General features: G+C 50.1%; 1 protein-coding gene across 2 annotated transcripts in view; it reads right to left on the reverse strand.

The window, feature by feature from the left end:
- Positions 1–2,944: 2,944 nt before the first annotated feature.
- The window catches only part of AGBL4 (AGBL carboxypeptidase 4), a 1,348,432-nt gene continuing 1,336,990 nt past the window's right edge, over positions 2,945–14,386 (reverse strand). The window contains exon 13 of one of the 2 annotated variants that reach the window (XM_041739178.1): positions 2,945–3,066. In XM_041739178.1, the coding sequence (XP_041595112.1) occupies positions 2,958–3,066 (109 nt within the window). In that variant the 3' untranslated portion in view covers positions 2,945–2,957. Of the gene's footprint in view, positions 3,067–10,138; positions 11,497–14,386 lie in introns of those variants that run through there. The other variant, XM_041739177.1, reaches the window with a different exon arrangement.

The following is a 14,386-nucleotide window of genomic DNA, read 5'->3' on the forward strand; positions in this document are numbered from 1 at the left end:
GCCGAATCATTAAAGGTAAAGGGCTCCAAAATTAGGCACACCTGCATTCCAACAGTTACAACTGTGAGACTGGCCTTAGAGGCTCAGTGTCCACCCTGGTCGCTGCAGGGAACACTGCACAACCTGGGACTGCCAGCACCTGTATTTCTGTGCCCCCCCCTCCCCCCTCAGAGCCTGCTTTGTTCCCTCCCCGATGGAAGTTCAGAAGTGACAGGGAGAGGGGACAGGGTTCCTTGGAGTAGCCTCAACGGAGACTGATTTGAGTTGGTGAAAAATACCCAGCTCCCTCATCCCTGGGTGGGATAATCCTGAGACCCAAGTACACGGGCTTCTCGAGTTGCCCCCGCATGTCCTCTACGGTGGCAGCTTGCTTGAGAACAAACATATCATTGGCTGTCGGCCTTCCTCATCTCATTGTCCCATTTTTTTACTTTTACCTAGAGATCTCCTTTTAAGTAAATCCCTTGCACCTAAATCCTTATCTCAGGGTCTGTTTCTGGGGACCCTGAACCAAGACGTGACCTCTGACAAACCACTGAACTCCTCTGGAACCCTCAGTTTCCTAATCTGTAAGAAGATAATCTGTATCCTATATATTTACTTACCTCACAGCTTTGTAGGGACGTTTGAAGGACATATTGTCTATAAAGAAAGGGTTTTGTTCAGTTCTGTTCAAAATTCAGAACAACAGAAAAATGGGAAATGACCAAAATGTCTAACAAGAAGGGGTAAATAAGTTAGGTTTTATCTGAATAGTAGAATATTACCTAATCAGTAAAAACGAATGTTTTCAAAGAATATTCAAACTATGGAGAGTTGTACACGAAAACCATACATTACACAATCCAGCCCAGAAAGCTCAGTGGGGGCGGGGGGACATCTGAAACTGTACCTATAAAATTACCTCCATTTTGTTTTAAAGTACATTAAAAGTTATTTATCTCTTGGTAGTGGTGGGTTGTTTTTATGCTTTTTCCTATTTTTCAGATTTCAAAGTTTTCTAAGTAAACAGTATTATCAAGAAAAGGGGGATGTTAATTATAGAAACTGATTTTAACTTCAAGATTTCAACTATAATAAAGAAATAAAGATGCCTAAAAACAAAATATGTATAGAATCTCAAACACTTTGTTTTTGTTTTGCTTTTTTCCTGGTCAAATGCACTAGTTCTTAAAAGGAAATTCAGCTTTGCAATATCAACATGAGCAGTTAGTAAGGGCAAGGCTTCACAAAGGCCTAAGGGGTATGTAAATCTGAGGTCCTTTGAGTCAAAGCTTTAGGCTACTGGGTCTTCTTGGGCCTGGGCTCTCTCCCCTTTGATTCTGCTCTGAGACTATTTTTCTTCACAATTTCAGCTCAGCTGCTCTTCTGGCTTCCATTTGCAGTGTCAATTCCAAGCTGAAGTACCAGGTTGGGACAACTGTGCGACTAGGCCAACATCAATGACCTGTTTGGCCCCACTTGCTTGAGCCAGCTCTAGATTAATTTCGCCTGGAGATGCCTTGCCTTGCCTGCCCTTACACCATTTTGAGCACATTTGGACATCAAACTCTCATCTGTATCCAACCGCCCAACCTCCATTTACCTCCCCCCACCCCCACATTTGTAGGCAGAAATTTCTCTTCCAAAGGAGAAAACTGATCCACCATCCATATGTCCATCCAACCATCCATATATCCTTCCATCTTGCTACTCAGCAAATAATCACCAGGGTGTACAACTCTGTGCGGGCACTGTGTTAGAAACTTGGGATGCAGAATTAACTCAGACATTGTTCCTACGGAACTGTCTAGCCATGAGATAGCAAAGATAAGGCTCTCGTGCCTCCCTCGGCTCTCCTGTGCCCAGGTGTAGCAGATGCTTGTGCTGCTTGTCCCACATCTCCTCAGCCTACCTGATTTCAGTGCAGCCAGGGTGGACAGTTCCACGTACTCGGCCAGTATCTTTGATCAAGTGGACCTTGATTGCCTCAGGTCAGCCTTGCAGAGGAGCGACCAGGAAATGAAGGGAAATTTACACCCAGGAATGCAACCCTCAATTGTCTTCCTGTCCTTGGGGGAGACAACTCGGGAGTGATTTTCTACCATTTCTGAGGGACACCCTAGAAGGACTGAGTCCCCTTTTTCCCTCAGTGGTAATGAGCTTATTAACACACCTTTTACTGGGTTTTGTCCCCTGTTCTGTCTCACTTTTGCCTATTCCTTACTTCTGCTTCCAGGTATCACCTAGCAACTAAACTATTTGCTCTTAGTTGCTTGTCCCAGTCTCTGCTTTTGGAAGAACCCAAACTAAAGGTCTATAAATGAATCAGTGAATGAATGAATGATGATATTACAATGAGGGAGGAGGAGGACACTGTTGGAGGTGGACAAATGACCAGTTGCTATTGATAATGACCCTGTTACGTTATCATCCATTTACAGTGAGGAATCTTAGCCTCCAAGTGTGTGTTCCAGGATGGTCACTTGACTATCTTAGAAATAGCATAAGAATAATGTGAATATGGCTAATAATAATAGCTGCCCAAGAAGGGACACTTCCCCTTGCTAAGGACTTTGTTCACATCATGCTATTTATGCTTCATAAACCTCCTGTGATCCAGGCATTAATTAACCCTATAAGTGAGAAACCGAAGCTCACAGAGGTCACATGGTGGCTCTGCTGATCTCAGCTGGAACTTCCAGACACCATAGAGTCTTATGCCCCGGCTCCACACAAGTCTATTACAACACCCAGTCAGTGTCCCAATTCTCTAGCTGCTTGGGAAACAATTTATAAAGCACACCCTTGAAAGCAGAGTGTGCCTTTTCATGGGGTCTAGGGCAACCATGGGGGGTCTGTGTAGTGTAGTGTAGTAAATAATGCACAAATCTATTTGTTACTCACTGTTAAACATGGCTTAAGATAAAGCACTGCTTTATTTACTCTGGCAGCTCAAGCATGCTCCACGGGGTCCATTACACAGTGATGTTAATTAGGTCCGCAGCACTGCATCTTCTATACGCAAGGCTCGCTGGGTGACCCTCTGGTCTCATCTCTCCAGATGTATCTGGTTCGGCATCAGGTCTGAGGACAGAGAGAATCTTTGGGAGGCCGGCATCACCACCACACCACTGAACCAAGTACCAAAGTATACTCTGTAGACGTGCTGCCTATAGCATTAGGGTCTAGCAACCTGACGTCCTTTTCTTTTTCTTTTCTTTTTTTTTAAGATTTTATTCATTTATTCATGAGAGACACAGAGAGGCAGAGACATAGGCAGAGGGAGAAGCAGGCTCCATGCAGGGAGCCCAATGTGGGACTCGATCCTGGGGCTCCAGGATCACACCCTGGGCCAAAGGCAGATGCTCAACCGCTGAGCCACCCAGGCATCCCCTGATGTGCTTTTCAAGGTCACTATGAGACTATCTTTCAGGGTAGGCAACTGGATCGGAGGGGGAGTTCCTAGAACCCCCAAATGGCAAAGCTCCTCAGGGATCACCTACCTCAACAGGATTATTTTATAGATGGGCAAACCAAGACTTAGAGAGAGGGTGAGTGACTTTTCTAAAGTTATGTAAATGCTAGTGGACTGGGATTAGATGTTATTGCTTCTAGTCCTGGCTCTATCAAATGGATCATTTCCAAGTCCCTGTCCCTTGCCTTCTTTCCCTCCTGTATTGTATAGTTGCAGAATGAAAGGATGCAGAGGATATTCATGTGTCCTCCCCACTGCAGCCATTACCCCTGATGTTCCTGAAAGTATTCCTGTGAATACGTTCGTACTAGAAAAGAGCAATCATTATTCAATTCCATTCTGTACATAAAATTGAGGCTCAGAGGGGAGAAGATGACAGCAGCTGACTTGGGCTTGAGTCCAGGCTTCTGGGTTGACACTCTTCCTAACAAATCACTTGGCCAGCCTAAGGGTGAATGAATGAATGAATGAATGAACAAATGTTAAACTTACTAAAGGATGAATTTAGGCATGCATGATGAACAAGGCTTAATGTTGAAAAATCCCCATCCTGTGTTTTTGCACTTCCACAAAGTCAAAGTGCCCAGCCCCTGGAGCTGCTTTGTGGGCCAGAGCAATGAAGGATTTACTTCACAGCTGTGTACCCTTCATTCCGACTGCTGTCTAGTATTCAGCTTGGCTTAGAGCAGGGCCTTAGCAAGTGCTTCTAAAACCGAACAGAAATGAGCATCCTGGAGCCATGACGTTCAGCTCTTAGGGAGCAATTTGGAAAGGTGCTGGGGGCTTAAGGAAGCAGCCTCTCCCTTCATCACATCACATCACACCAGGGTTGTTTTGTTTTATCTTTAGTCGAGGCTGGCCTGAAGAAGGAGAAAGAGAAAAACAGGAACACCGAGGCTGAGATACAGAAAAGAGACCTACACCTGAGCTCACCTGCTGACCGTCCGGAAACGGGCTCTTGCAAGCTTCCCACCTCAGGCCTGGCTGGGATCTGCACCAGCCTTCACTGGGGTTGGGAAGGAGAGGTAGCCTTGATACTCTGTTGAGCACTATCCCAGGGAGGCTGGGCATCCCATTAATATGAATGGGATGTTGAGACATTAGATAGAATTTCAAACAGAAACTTAACCCAGGGCCTCTGAGTAGAAGTCGATGTACAAACGTGCTTAGAATCTGCAATGATATGTCACTTATACTCAGTAAAGCACACACACAAACATTCACAACTATGAAGAATCAAGTGTTTTCACACCCTGATATGAAAAAGTTACTCATAAAAGGCACACACGGTGCAAATGTGCTAGTACATGCACACGCACATGCAGTCAAATCCTACATAACCAACTTCTCTCTTTCACCTCTCCCAGTCTCCTCCCATCTCTCTCCTTTCTTTTTCTCTTTCCCATGGATGGGAAACATCCTTTTAGCTTTAAAGTCTGATAGTCTCTTACATGGGCCTGCAAGCTGGGTTTGCTCCACGTTGCCCAGAAGTGTTGGGGGTGGTGGCCCTTATTTATGAACTTCTGGAGGGGGAAGCAGGGGAGGGAGGGCACAGCCTTATAGAAATGTTCTGCTATAAGGGATCCTCCATTCTCAGCAGCAGCAATACTGCAAACTGTCCCTGAAGGGTTACTCTCTGCCTGGCCTCATGCGGGGCCCTGGGACTTGAGCAATGAGTCAGCCCCAAGAGCAATGCCAATTTGAGCTGGGAAGATAGAGCTGATGCACACACACACACAAAAGTGAAATACGAAGCTGCTATGCCAAATGAGATGTTTAGACAGTAGTTCTCTAGAACTATCGTCTCAGGGGCAGAGTTGTCTACAAGGGCTGGAAGATCAGGGACGACTTCCTGGAGGAAGGGGCAGGAAGCAGGGCAGCAGAGAGGAATGGGAAGTGACTGGCAAACATAAGATGTTTAATAAATTTTGTTGGATGAATGAATGACAGGACGATCCAGGTCCAAGGCAAGGCAAGGACCAAGTAGTAACCTTTATGAGTGTTCTCTCCTCAGAAGAAGGGGAGAGACTACTGGGAAATATTTTTTTCAAAATACTATACTTTCCCATTGATCCTCTCCACATCCTTATAATACTCAAGAGTAGGTTGGTTAAGGGACTGTGCTCCCATATCAGAGTGTGAAACTGAAACCAGTAGAAGTTCTGGGATGACTCAAGACAGGGCAAGAGATTCGGGTAATGTCACGCAGCCAGGCAGCATCTGAGCTGGCAGCAGTTTCCAATGGCTTCGTCTCTAAATCCTTCTGACTTCACAATTTGAATCCCGGGGGTGGGAAGTGGGTTGAGGTGGGGGGTAGAGGAAGTCTTTGGGATATTTAGCAGGAAAACTCCTGGTAGCTGGTGAGCAGCATCTACTTTTAAATGCAGGAATAGGGTGAGGGGTGTGTTAACAGAGGGGCGAGGCCTCCTCTGGACCAGCCCAGCCTGACCTCTTGGCAAAATGTCTCTCCTGCTGTTACAAGTCAGAGGGTAGCTCCAGCTCTGCCTGTTAAGACAGGCAGTTGTTTCAAAGGAAGAGACTCCAGCCTGGAGGATGTGCAGGGACATCTGGCTGCAGAGAATGCTAGAGCCAGGCTCAGAGGAATGAGGCAAAAAGAGGCCATAACAGGAACGAAAACGAACCAGTGGGCTGCCAGGGGATTTTATAAACCGGCATTTTATATAATTCAATATTTACTCTCATGTCAGCTTTACGACACACACAAAAAGGTAGAGGGACGATGGAAAGAATGCAAGCCCTGGCATCTGGTGCCAGCCAGGCTCTCTGGTTATGAGCTATGTGGCTGTGGCCAGATTGCTTTCCCTCCTAAGCTTCTGTCTCCTTCTTGGGGAATAACTTCCACTTCGGAGGGTTGTTGTGAGGATTATGTGAGACCACAGAAGACAAAGCAGCCAGTGCAGGGCTGGGGCCTAAGTAGACACAGTGACGGCAGAGCAGCAGCAGCACTAGCAGTAGATTGGCAGTGGCAGAAGTAGCAGTGGTGGTGGTGGCGATGGTGGTGATGGTGGCAGTGGTGGTGGTGGCGATGGTGGCAGTGGTGGTGGTGGCGGTGGTGGAGGTGGTGGTGGTGGTGGTGGTGGTGGTGGTGGTGGTGGTGGTGGTGGCGGTGGTGGTGGTGGCGGTGGTGGAGGTGGTGGTGGTGGTGGTGGTGGTGGCGATGGTGGGTGGTGGTGGAGGTGGTGGGGGTGGTGGTGTGGGGGGGGGGGGGGTGGGGGTGGGGTGGGGGGGGGGTGTGTGGGGGTTGGGGGGTGTGGGGTGGTGGGTGTGGGGTTTGTGGGTGGGTGGTGGGTGGGTGGGTGGGGTGGGGGGGGGTGGGGGGGGTGGTGGTGGGGGGTGGGGGGGGGGGGGGGTTGGGGTGGGTGGGTTGGGGTGTTGGGGTGTTGGTGGGGTGGTGGGGGTGTGGTGGTTGGGTGTGGTGTGGTGGGTGGTGGGGGGTGGGGTGGTGGTGGGTGTGGGTGGTTGGTGGTGGGTGGTTGTGGGTGGGGTGGGGGTGGGGGGTGGTGTGTGGGTGGTGGTGTGTGGGGGGTTGGGGGGGGTGTGGGGTGGTGTGTGGTGGGGGGGGGGTGGGGTGGTGGGGGGTGGGGTGGGGTTGGGGGGGGGTGTGGTGGGTGGGTGGGGTGGGTTGGGTGGGGTTGGGGGGTGGTGGGGTGTGGGGTGGGTGGTGGGGGGTGTGGGGGTGGGTTGTGGTGGGGTGGGTGGGGGTTGTGGGGGGGGTGGGTGTGGGGTTGGGGTGGGGTGGGTGGGGGTGGGTGTTGGGGTGGGGTGGGTGGGTGGGGTGGGTGGGGGGGTGTGGTTGGGGGGGTGTGGTGGTGGTGTGGGTGGTGTGGGGGGTGGGGGTGGGGTGGGGGGGGGGGGGGGTGGGTGTGGTGGGGGGTGGGGGGGTTGGGGTGGGTGGGGGTGGGTGGGGTGGTGTGGGGGGGGGTGGGTGGTTGTGGTGTGGGGTGTGGTGGTTGTGTGGGGGGTGGGGGGGGTGGTGGGGGTGTGGGGGGGTGTGGTGGTGTGGGGGTGGTGGTTTGGGGTGTTGGTGGGGGGTGGGTGGGTGGGGGGGTGGTGGTGGTGGGGTGGTGGTTGTGGGTGGGGGTGGGGTGGGGGTGGTGGGGGTGGTGGTGTGGGGTGGTTGGGTGGGGTGGGGGGGGGGTGGTGGTTGTGGTGTGGGTGGTGGGTGGTTGGGGTGGGTGGTGTGTTGGTGGGTGGGGTGGGGTTGGGGGTGGGGGGGTGGTGGTGGGGGTGGTTTGGTGTTGTGTGGGGTGGTGGTGGGGTTGGGTGGGGTGTGGGGTGTGGGGTGGTGGGGTGGTGGTGGTGGGGTGGGTGGGTGGTGGGGTTGGTGTGGGGGGGGTGTGGGGTTGGTGTGGTGGGGGGTGGGTGGGGGTGGTGGGGGGGGGTTGTGGGTGTGGTTGGTGGTGGGGGTGGGTGGGGTGGGTGGTGGGTGTGGGGGTTGGTGGGTGGGTGGTGTGGTGGTGGTGTGGTGGGTGTGGGTGTGTGGTGGGGGTGTGGGTGGGTGGTGGGTGGGGTGTGGGGTGGGGTGGTGTGGTGTGTGTGGGGGGTGGGTGGGTGTGGTGGGGTGGTGTGTGTGGGGTGGTGTGGTGGTGTGGTGGTGGGGGGTGGTGTGGGTGTGTGGGGGGGTGGTGGTCCCTCTGCCTGTGTCTCTGCCTCTCTCTCTCTCTGTCTTTCATGAATAAATAAATAATATCTTAAAAAAAAAAATCAAGAGTCAGATGCTCAACCGACTGAGCCACCCGGGCTCCCCTCTGCTGTGGGCTTCTGCACAAAGAATCCGGGTGGCCTCTGGTTTACCCACCATAGTGTTTACGGGTGAATAGACCTTTCGGCCTGTCTCTGAGCTTCCGGACCAGTGGAGAACGAAAGAGGCAGAGATGGAGCTGTGTGTGAGAGCCGGGTAGAAGCCCAACATGTCTCGCCCCACCACTCTTCCTCTTGGCAGCATTATCACACTGTCCTCAGAACACTGGGTTGGCAGCCTGTGCTCCCCACTGCGGCTCTGTGCAGAGGTGAAGGTGGGCAGGCAAGCGCAGAGGCTAGAGGGCCCACTCCTGGGGCTGGGCGGGCTAGTAGCTTCCGGCTGGTTCACCTGCCAGATTGCTGCTGCCTCCCATCTCCTTGCTGAAAGCCTTCCTAACTAGAGACCACAGGTACCGCCTGGTCCAAGAAAGTTAGGGGGTTCTGAGCAGGCCACGGCCACAGGGAGGTCCGCTGGCACCCCTGGGCTCTCGGGTAGCCTTTTTTCTCTGTTCCAGCAATAGAAAGGAGCAGGTGGTCCTATTGCAAACACAGCCTACAGTCTACCTTATAGCTGTGCAGTTTTCCCTCTTAAGGAATTCTAAATGTTAGCAGGGTCCATATGCTGTAATTCAGAGACGTTTAATGTCTTTTGTTTAGCATTAAATGATACGTTTTATACTATAAACTCCATCCTCTGACACCAGGAATGCAACCGCCTGCCTCATGCCATTTCTCTCCAGAGTTAGAGACCAGGAGGTGATGCCACAGAGCACCCAGCATCCCCCTAGAGAAGGTACCCCTTCTGTTTTCTCCATGACAGGTGTTCATTCTGGATGTTTGCATACATCTGGTGATGGGGAGCTCACTGTCTCCCCAGGAAGCCCACCCCATGGCGGGCAACTCTATTCACTAGCAAGTTTTCCTTGTTTTTTTTTTTTTTTTTTTTTTTTTTTGAGCTGAAATCTGTCTTATTGAGACTACTTCCCTGGATTTGGTTCTTACCTTTGGCAACACCAAACAGGTTTGTTTCTTTTGGACGAAAAGAACGTCCAAGATGTTCTTTCCACTTTTTAGAGATTGTGATCTCACGTTCCTATCCCTGCTCTGTCTTATTTTTCATCTCAGGGATAAACATCTTGTCTCCTCATCCATTTCCAATGGGAAATGATTGGCAGACACCTCCCCATGTTGGTAACATCCCAAATAACACAGTTCACATTTACCAGGTCCCCTTGCTGACATCTCCCAGACCTAAGTCTGTTACACCTACATAACGACCCTAACGAGGCAGGTATCACTATCACGGTCTTACCAGGAAGATCACACGGATATTAAAAGACAGAGCTGGGGTCTGAATGGAGAGTTAGAAGCCTGAGTGGCCAGGCTTCAACTTCTTGGTTTTAAACTGGTACCAAAATAAATAAATAAATAAATAAATAAATAAATAAATAAATAAATAAATAAATAATAATAAAATAAAACAAACTGGTAGCATAACGGGGCTTGTGAGGCCTGCAATCCAATTCATCAATGCAGTTTTTACAGAGTGGGGCCTAAATATGGTCACAACCTTATGGGACTGGTCTGACCGGGGCAAATAGAGCTGGGCTGTCACTGTGCCTGTTTTACGCAGTCTGCCTCTGTTGATGCTGTCTCAAGAGATGCTATCATTTCTGGAAGACCTGCCACGCTCTTGGCTCACGTTGACCTGGTTGCACTCAGCTAAACACCCCGGGACTCTGCCACAGGAGCTGCTGGAAAGTCAAATCTGGACTGTCCTTTCTTATCCCTGATGACAGAGGCCCTGAGAGCAAAGTGCGAGTCACACCAAATTTGGGTTGGCTGGGTGGTTCCCGGGGGAGTGGAAGACCTAAGGGGAAGGGTGCCAAGAATGTTCGGAGGAACAGAAGCGATGCATAAACCACTTTATTTGTGTTCCTCTGGGCAACAAGAACCCAGAGGAGAAGCTGTATATACAACACAACATTTGTAGCCAGCGAACACAGGGTTCTTTGTTATCATTTCGGAAAACCAATAAACAAAGGGAGAATAAGCTTTGCTCTCAATTTTTGCAACAAACTTCAAAAATCTCCACCCCAAAGCCAAAGAATGCTTAACTGGAGCTTTGTGCTAAAGGCCCTCTCTCCCCTGAGCCTCCCTTCCTCTCCCCATCTCCCATCTCTGCATCCTCATTTCCGGGAGGTCATTTTAATTAGCAGGCTGTCGCAGTGATTCAACCTGCCGCTTCACAGACAGGAAGGGAGCACCCTCCTCGGGACCCATTCATCACACAAAGGCACTTTACTCTTTAGAAAAATGCACAATATTTAGCTTCCGCTCCCTGCCTTGGGAATTGCTACTGCTGCAGTTTTATCAGCCCCCTGCCTCGGTTGGGGGGAGGGGCACTCTCCTACCTTCTGCATTTCCTTCACCTGGCAGCCAGCCTTCCCTCACTCCAGAGTATCCATACCTACCTCTTCAGTGGCCAGGTTTGGTCCCTGACACCAGGATCGGGGGATCTGAACCATGAGTGACCAATGCTTGTTGTCTTTGGAGCTAGAGTTTCGATGAAACAACCCAGGCCATTGGGAAATACACACTGCCCATAGGCACAGTGACAGTGACCATAGTGACCCCAGACCACTGTGATTTCAAAAATTCTGTCCTATTGTTCCCAACAGTACATTTGTCTTTGGGTCGTATGTGTCACTGTGTTGGATCAGCAGGTATAGACAGTGCATTTCTAAAACCGTAAACAACCATCACCTAGTCTAAGAGGTAACCACCGGTGGTAGCAACATAACTCGAAAAGGCTTCAAAAGCACTGACCTGAGATGTGTCAAACCTCTCAAAAGGGATGTGTAGCTTTTCCTAGTCCTGTGAGGATTCTCTGTGTTGTGAAAATAGCCTCTGTACTCGCTTGGTTTGAGCCTTCTATCTTGTTCCTGACCCTTTAAGCTGAAGCCCCACAATTGATTTTCCATTGGTAAAAGGGAAACCTGATGATGAAATTTCTCATTTTTTCCTTCCCTTTCACCAGCCTAGTCCGTATCCCACACCTTGTATCTTGGAAACTAGAGAGAAGGGTGAATAATTTCATGCCCCCGTGGAAAATGCATGCTTGTGCCTCCACAAGACCTCCCCAGGCTCCATGTCCTTAAAAAGAGTTTGAAGGGTCTGTGTGGTTCACTGAGCTCTTCTTGTCCCCTTTGCCGTTGGGGTGGTTGCTGGCTGGGCCCCGCAGGAATGGGTACTTGTAGGGAGGGGGCTTTTCTTTCCTGCAAAAGGGAGATAACAGAAAGAGAGAAGAAAGACAGCACATATACACACCGGATTGAAATCATTTCTGGCGTGTCTATCTCCCCCACTGAACTGTGACATCCCAGGAGCAGTGGCCTTGTCTTCCTCTTCTCCGTGGCCCAGGATCCCAGCCCAGGGCCTGGTTCAAAGCAGGCATCATGGCTCAGTGAATGACTGCTAGATGGATGGATGGATACTCTGCATCATGCTGGTGCTGGAGAAGACCTGACTGACTACGGCTCCAACTCTCCCACATTTCCACCTTGATTCTAACCTACCCTATCCCAGTCACAATGGGATGGGGAAGGACGCACAGAAGATCCATATCCTGGGGGAGCCTGGGACCCCAGCCTCTTCATAATCATCATGGGCTCCAGAGGCATCCTTATATTCCTCAGAATAGCCTAACTCTGGCATTTCACAGCGGGTCTGTCTCCTCTACGAGCTTGGGTGATCTTGGAAGGCAGAGATACATCTGGCTCCTCTCTGAGTCAGGGTACCCATCACCCAATGCCACACCCTTAACACTACTTTTCAGTAATTGCCCTCTGTCTGTTTGGCTCACACACTAGACTATGGGATCTTGGTGAACAGGGGCCAGGTGTTATCCATTTTTGCGTTTTCCTTCATATGGGGCCTTGTTTGTTATGTTGTTGACTGATAGCTAATGTGTCATCCACTCATGTGTTGGACTAGGATTTGTTTTTAGGGGAAAGAGTAGGCTTTAGAGCAATTCCCAGGTTGGCTGGGGGAGGTGTGATCTTGGGAAAGTTACTTAACTTTTCTGGGATTTATTTGTAAAATGGAGATAAAATATTCCAGTCTTACAGGGATGTTGGGAGGTTAAATGAAATAATATGAGTCAATGCACTTAGTGTCTTCCCTCGCCTGCTGTAACTTATAAAGGTGTGGTGCTAGATGTTAAGAATGGTGCCGTGGTCTCTGGACGTGATGAACATGAGTCAGACATTGACGCTGTCCTCAGGCTGCTTATGGTTTAGTAGAGGACACAGTTACACAAACTAACTATGCAAAATGATAAAGAGTTGCAGAGTAAGAAAGTGACAGCAGAAATGTGGAATCTCTCTTGGGCTCTTTGAATTAGGACTGGAGAAGCAATGTCTTGTAGCCCATTGTGCTCTGACCTTGGATACCCATTTTCCTTTGTTGTCAATGAGTCATGAATGAGGTAAAAAATGTAACAGGTGGCAGCACACAAAAGGGACACCTTGCCTTAACATATCTCCCTCCCCCCGAGGCCTCACTACCTGAAATTCCACCCTCTTGAGACACAGAGCAAGGCCATCTAGCATGGGTGAGATACGTCTAGACCTCAGGACCCAGAGACAGCCGAGAGCACACAGGAGCCGATGCCCTTCCCGCCTCACAGGCTCTGGTAAGTGGGGGCTGGAGGTGAACATTGCAAATTACAGGGTGCCATTCATATGTCATTGAGTGGGTGTGCCCCCCAAAGGGAGCATAGGAAATAAGAGGAGTCTGTTCGCGGGGTAAAGGAGGGTGTACTTCCCCTAGAGAGGCAAGCCTAGGTACAAGCCCAGGTGGGGCGGCCCGAGGTAGACGGTGGCATGGGAGAAGGTGTGCAGTGGTTGGGGTGGTGGAGTGTGGATTGACCGGCAAAGAGCCTCTGTAACCGAAGGTGGAGGCGAAGAGAGAGAAGGCACTGGAAGGCAAATATCCTGTATGTCTGGGCCCCTACTGCTCTTCCTCCAACGCCTTCCCCCACCTTCCCAGGCTCACTTGGGAAGCAGACTGCCCAGGAAATAAGCTTCTCTCTCCTAAAGACTTCCACAGTACGTTGTACCTTGCCTTCCATAAATAGATTTCTAGGTAGTTCTTTGTCTATCAGTTTTTCTCATGAGAATGTGACTTTAACACATTTGATTTTTCTCTATAATTCCCAAGCAAAGAGATGCCAGGCCTGGCATGGAGTAGGTGCTAGAGGAGTGACTGATGAATAGGAAGGAACTTTTGGTCTTGTCCTTAACGTCTCCATTGCTCTAAGCATCCTGGTCATGTCATGCCTCGGGCTGTGGCTCTTCAGGCCCCTGCTTCCTTCCTTCCACCTACCCCCAACATGGAATACCCCCCCTCTTTTTTCTATTTCATCCATCTACGTTGTACAGGTCTGTTAAAAACAAGTTCAAACCCCACTTCCTCCCTGAAGCCTCCTTGGGATACTCCTGCTGGCTGGCCAGATGGTGTGGGAGGGGAATTTCTGGTTGGGTCTCACTTCTCTAAAACATGAAGGAGTTGAAGTCAAGAATCCTTAGGAGCTTCTTCATTTCTACGATTCTATAATTCGTATTTGGTGCTTAGTGAGGATTTACCCCCTGCTGGGCTGTGCATCATGCACGAAAGATCCAGAGTGAACCAAGGTAGCTCCTTAAGGAGCAACCTGTCTAGTGGAGAAGCCAGAGGTGCAGACGTGCCAGGACAATACTCTACGGGACATACAGTGCTACAGGTGTGTGCAAAACGCAGTCAGGACTCCAGCAGAGGGGAAGGAGCTCTGTCCCCGGTGGAGAACACAGACCGTGAAGCAGAGGCGTGATGTTTAGACCGGGCTTTGAAAAATACGTAGGAATTCATCATCTAGAGACAAAATGGGAGAACATTCCAGGAAGACAAAAAGCGATGAACAAAGACATGGAGGCGTGAAAATAGCTGACCTGTTCATTCTGAAGCATGAGGTGTCAGGTGGTAGAAAGCAGATGGGGTGGAGACGGTGCTCATAGGGGAGGGGTCTGCTGGGAGGCTGGAAAGGAGGTGCAGCGCATAGACCAGAGCTTTGAATAGCAAGAAGAGGAACTGGAACATTACCCTGAAGGTAACGGGGAGCCACAGAAG

Source organism: Vulpes lagopus, chromosome 23, assembly GCF_018345385.1.
Source record: "Vulpes lagopus strain Blue_001 chromosome 23, ASM1834538v1, whole genome shotgun sequence".
Lineage (NCBI taxonomy): Eukaryota > Metazoa > Chordata > Mammalia > Carnivora > Canidae > Vulpes > Vulpes lagopus.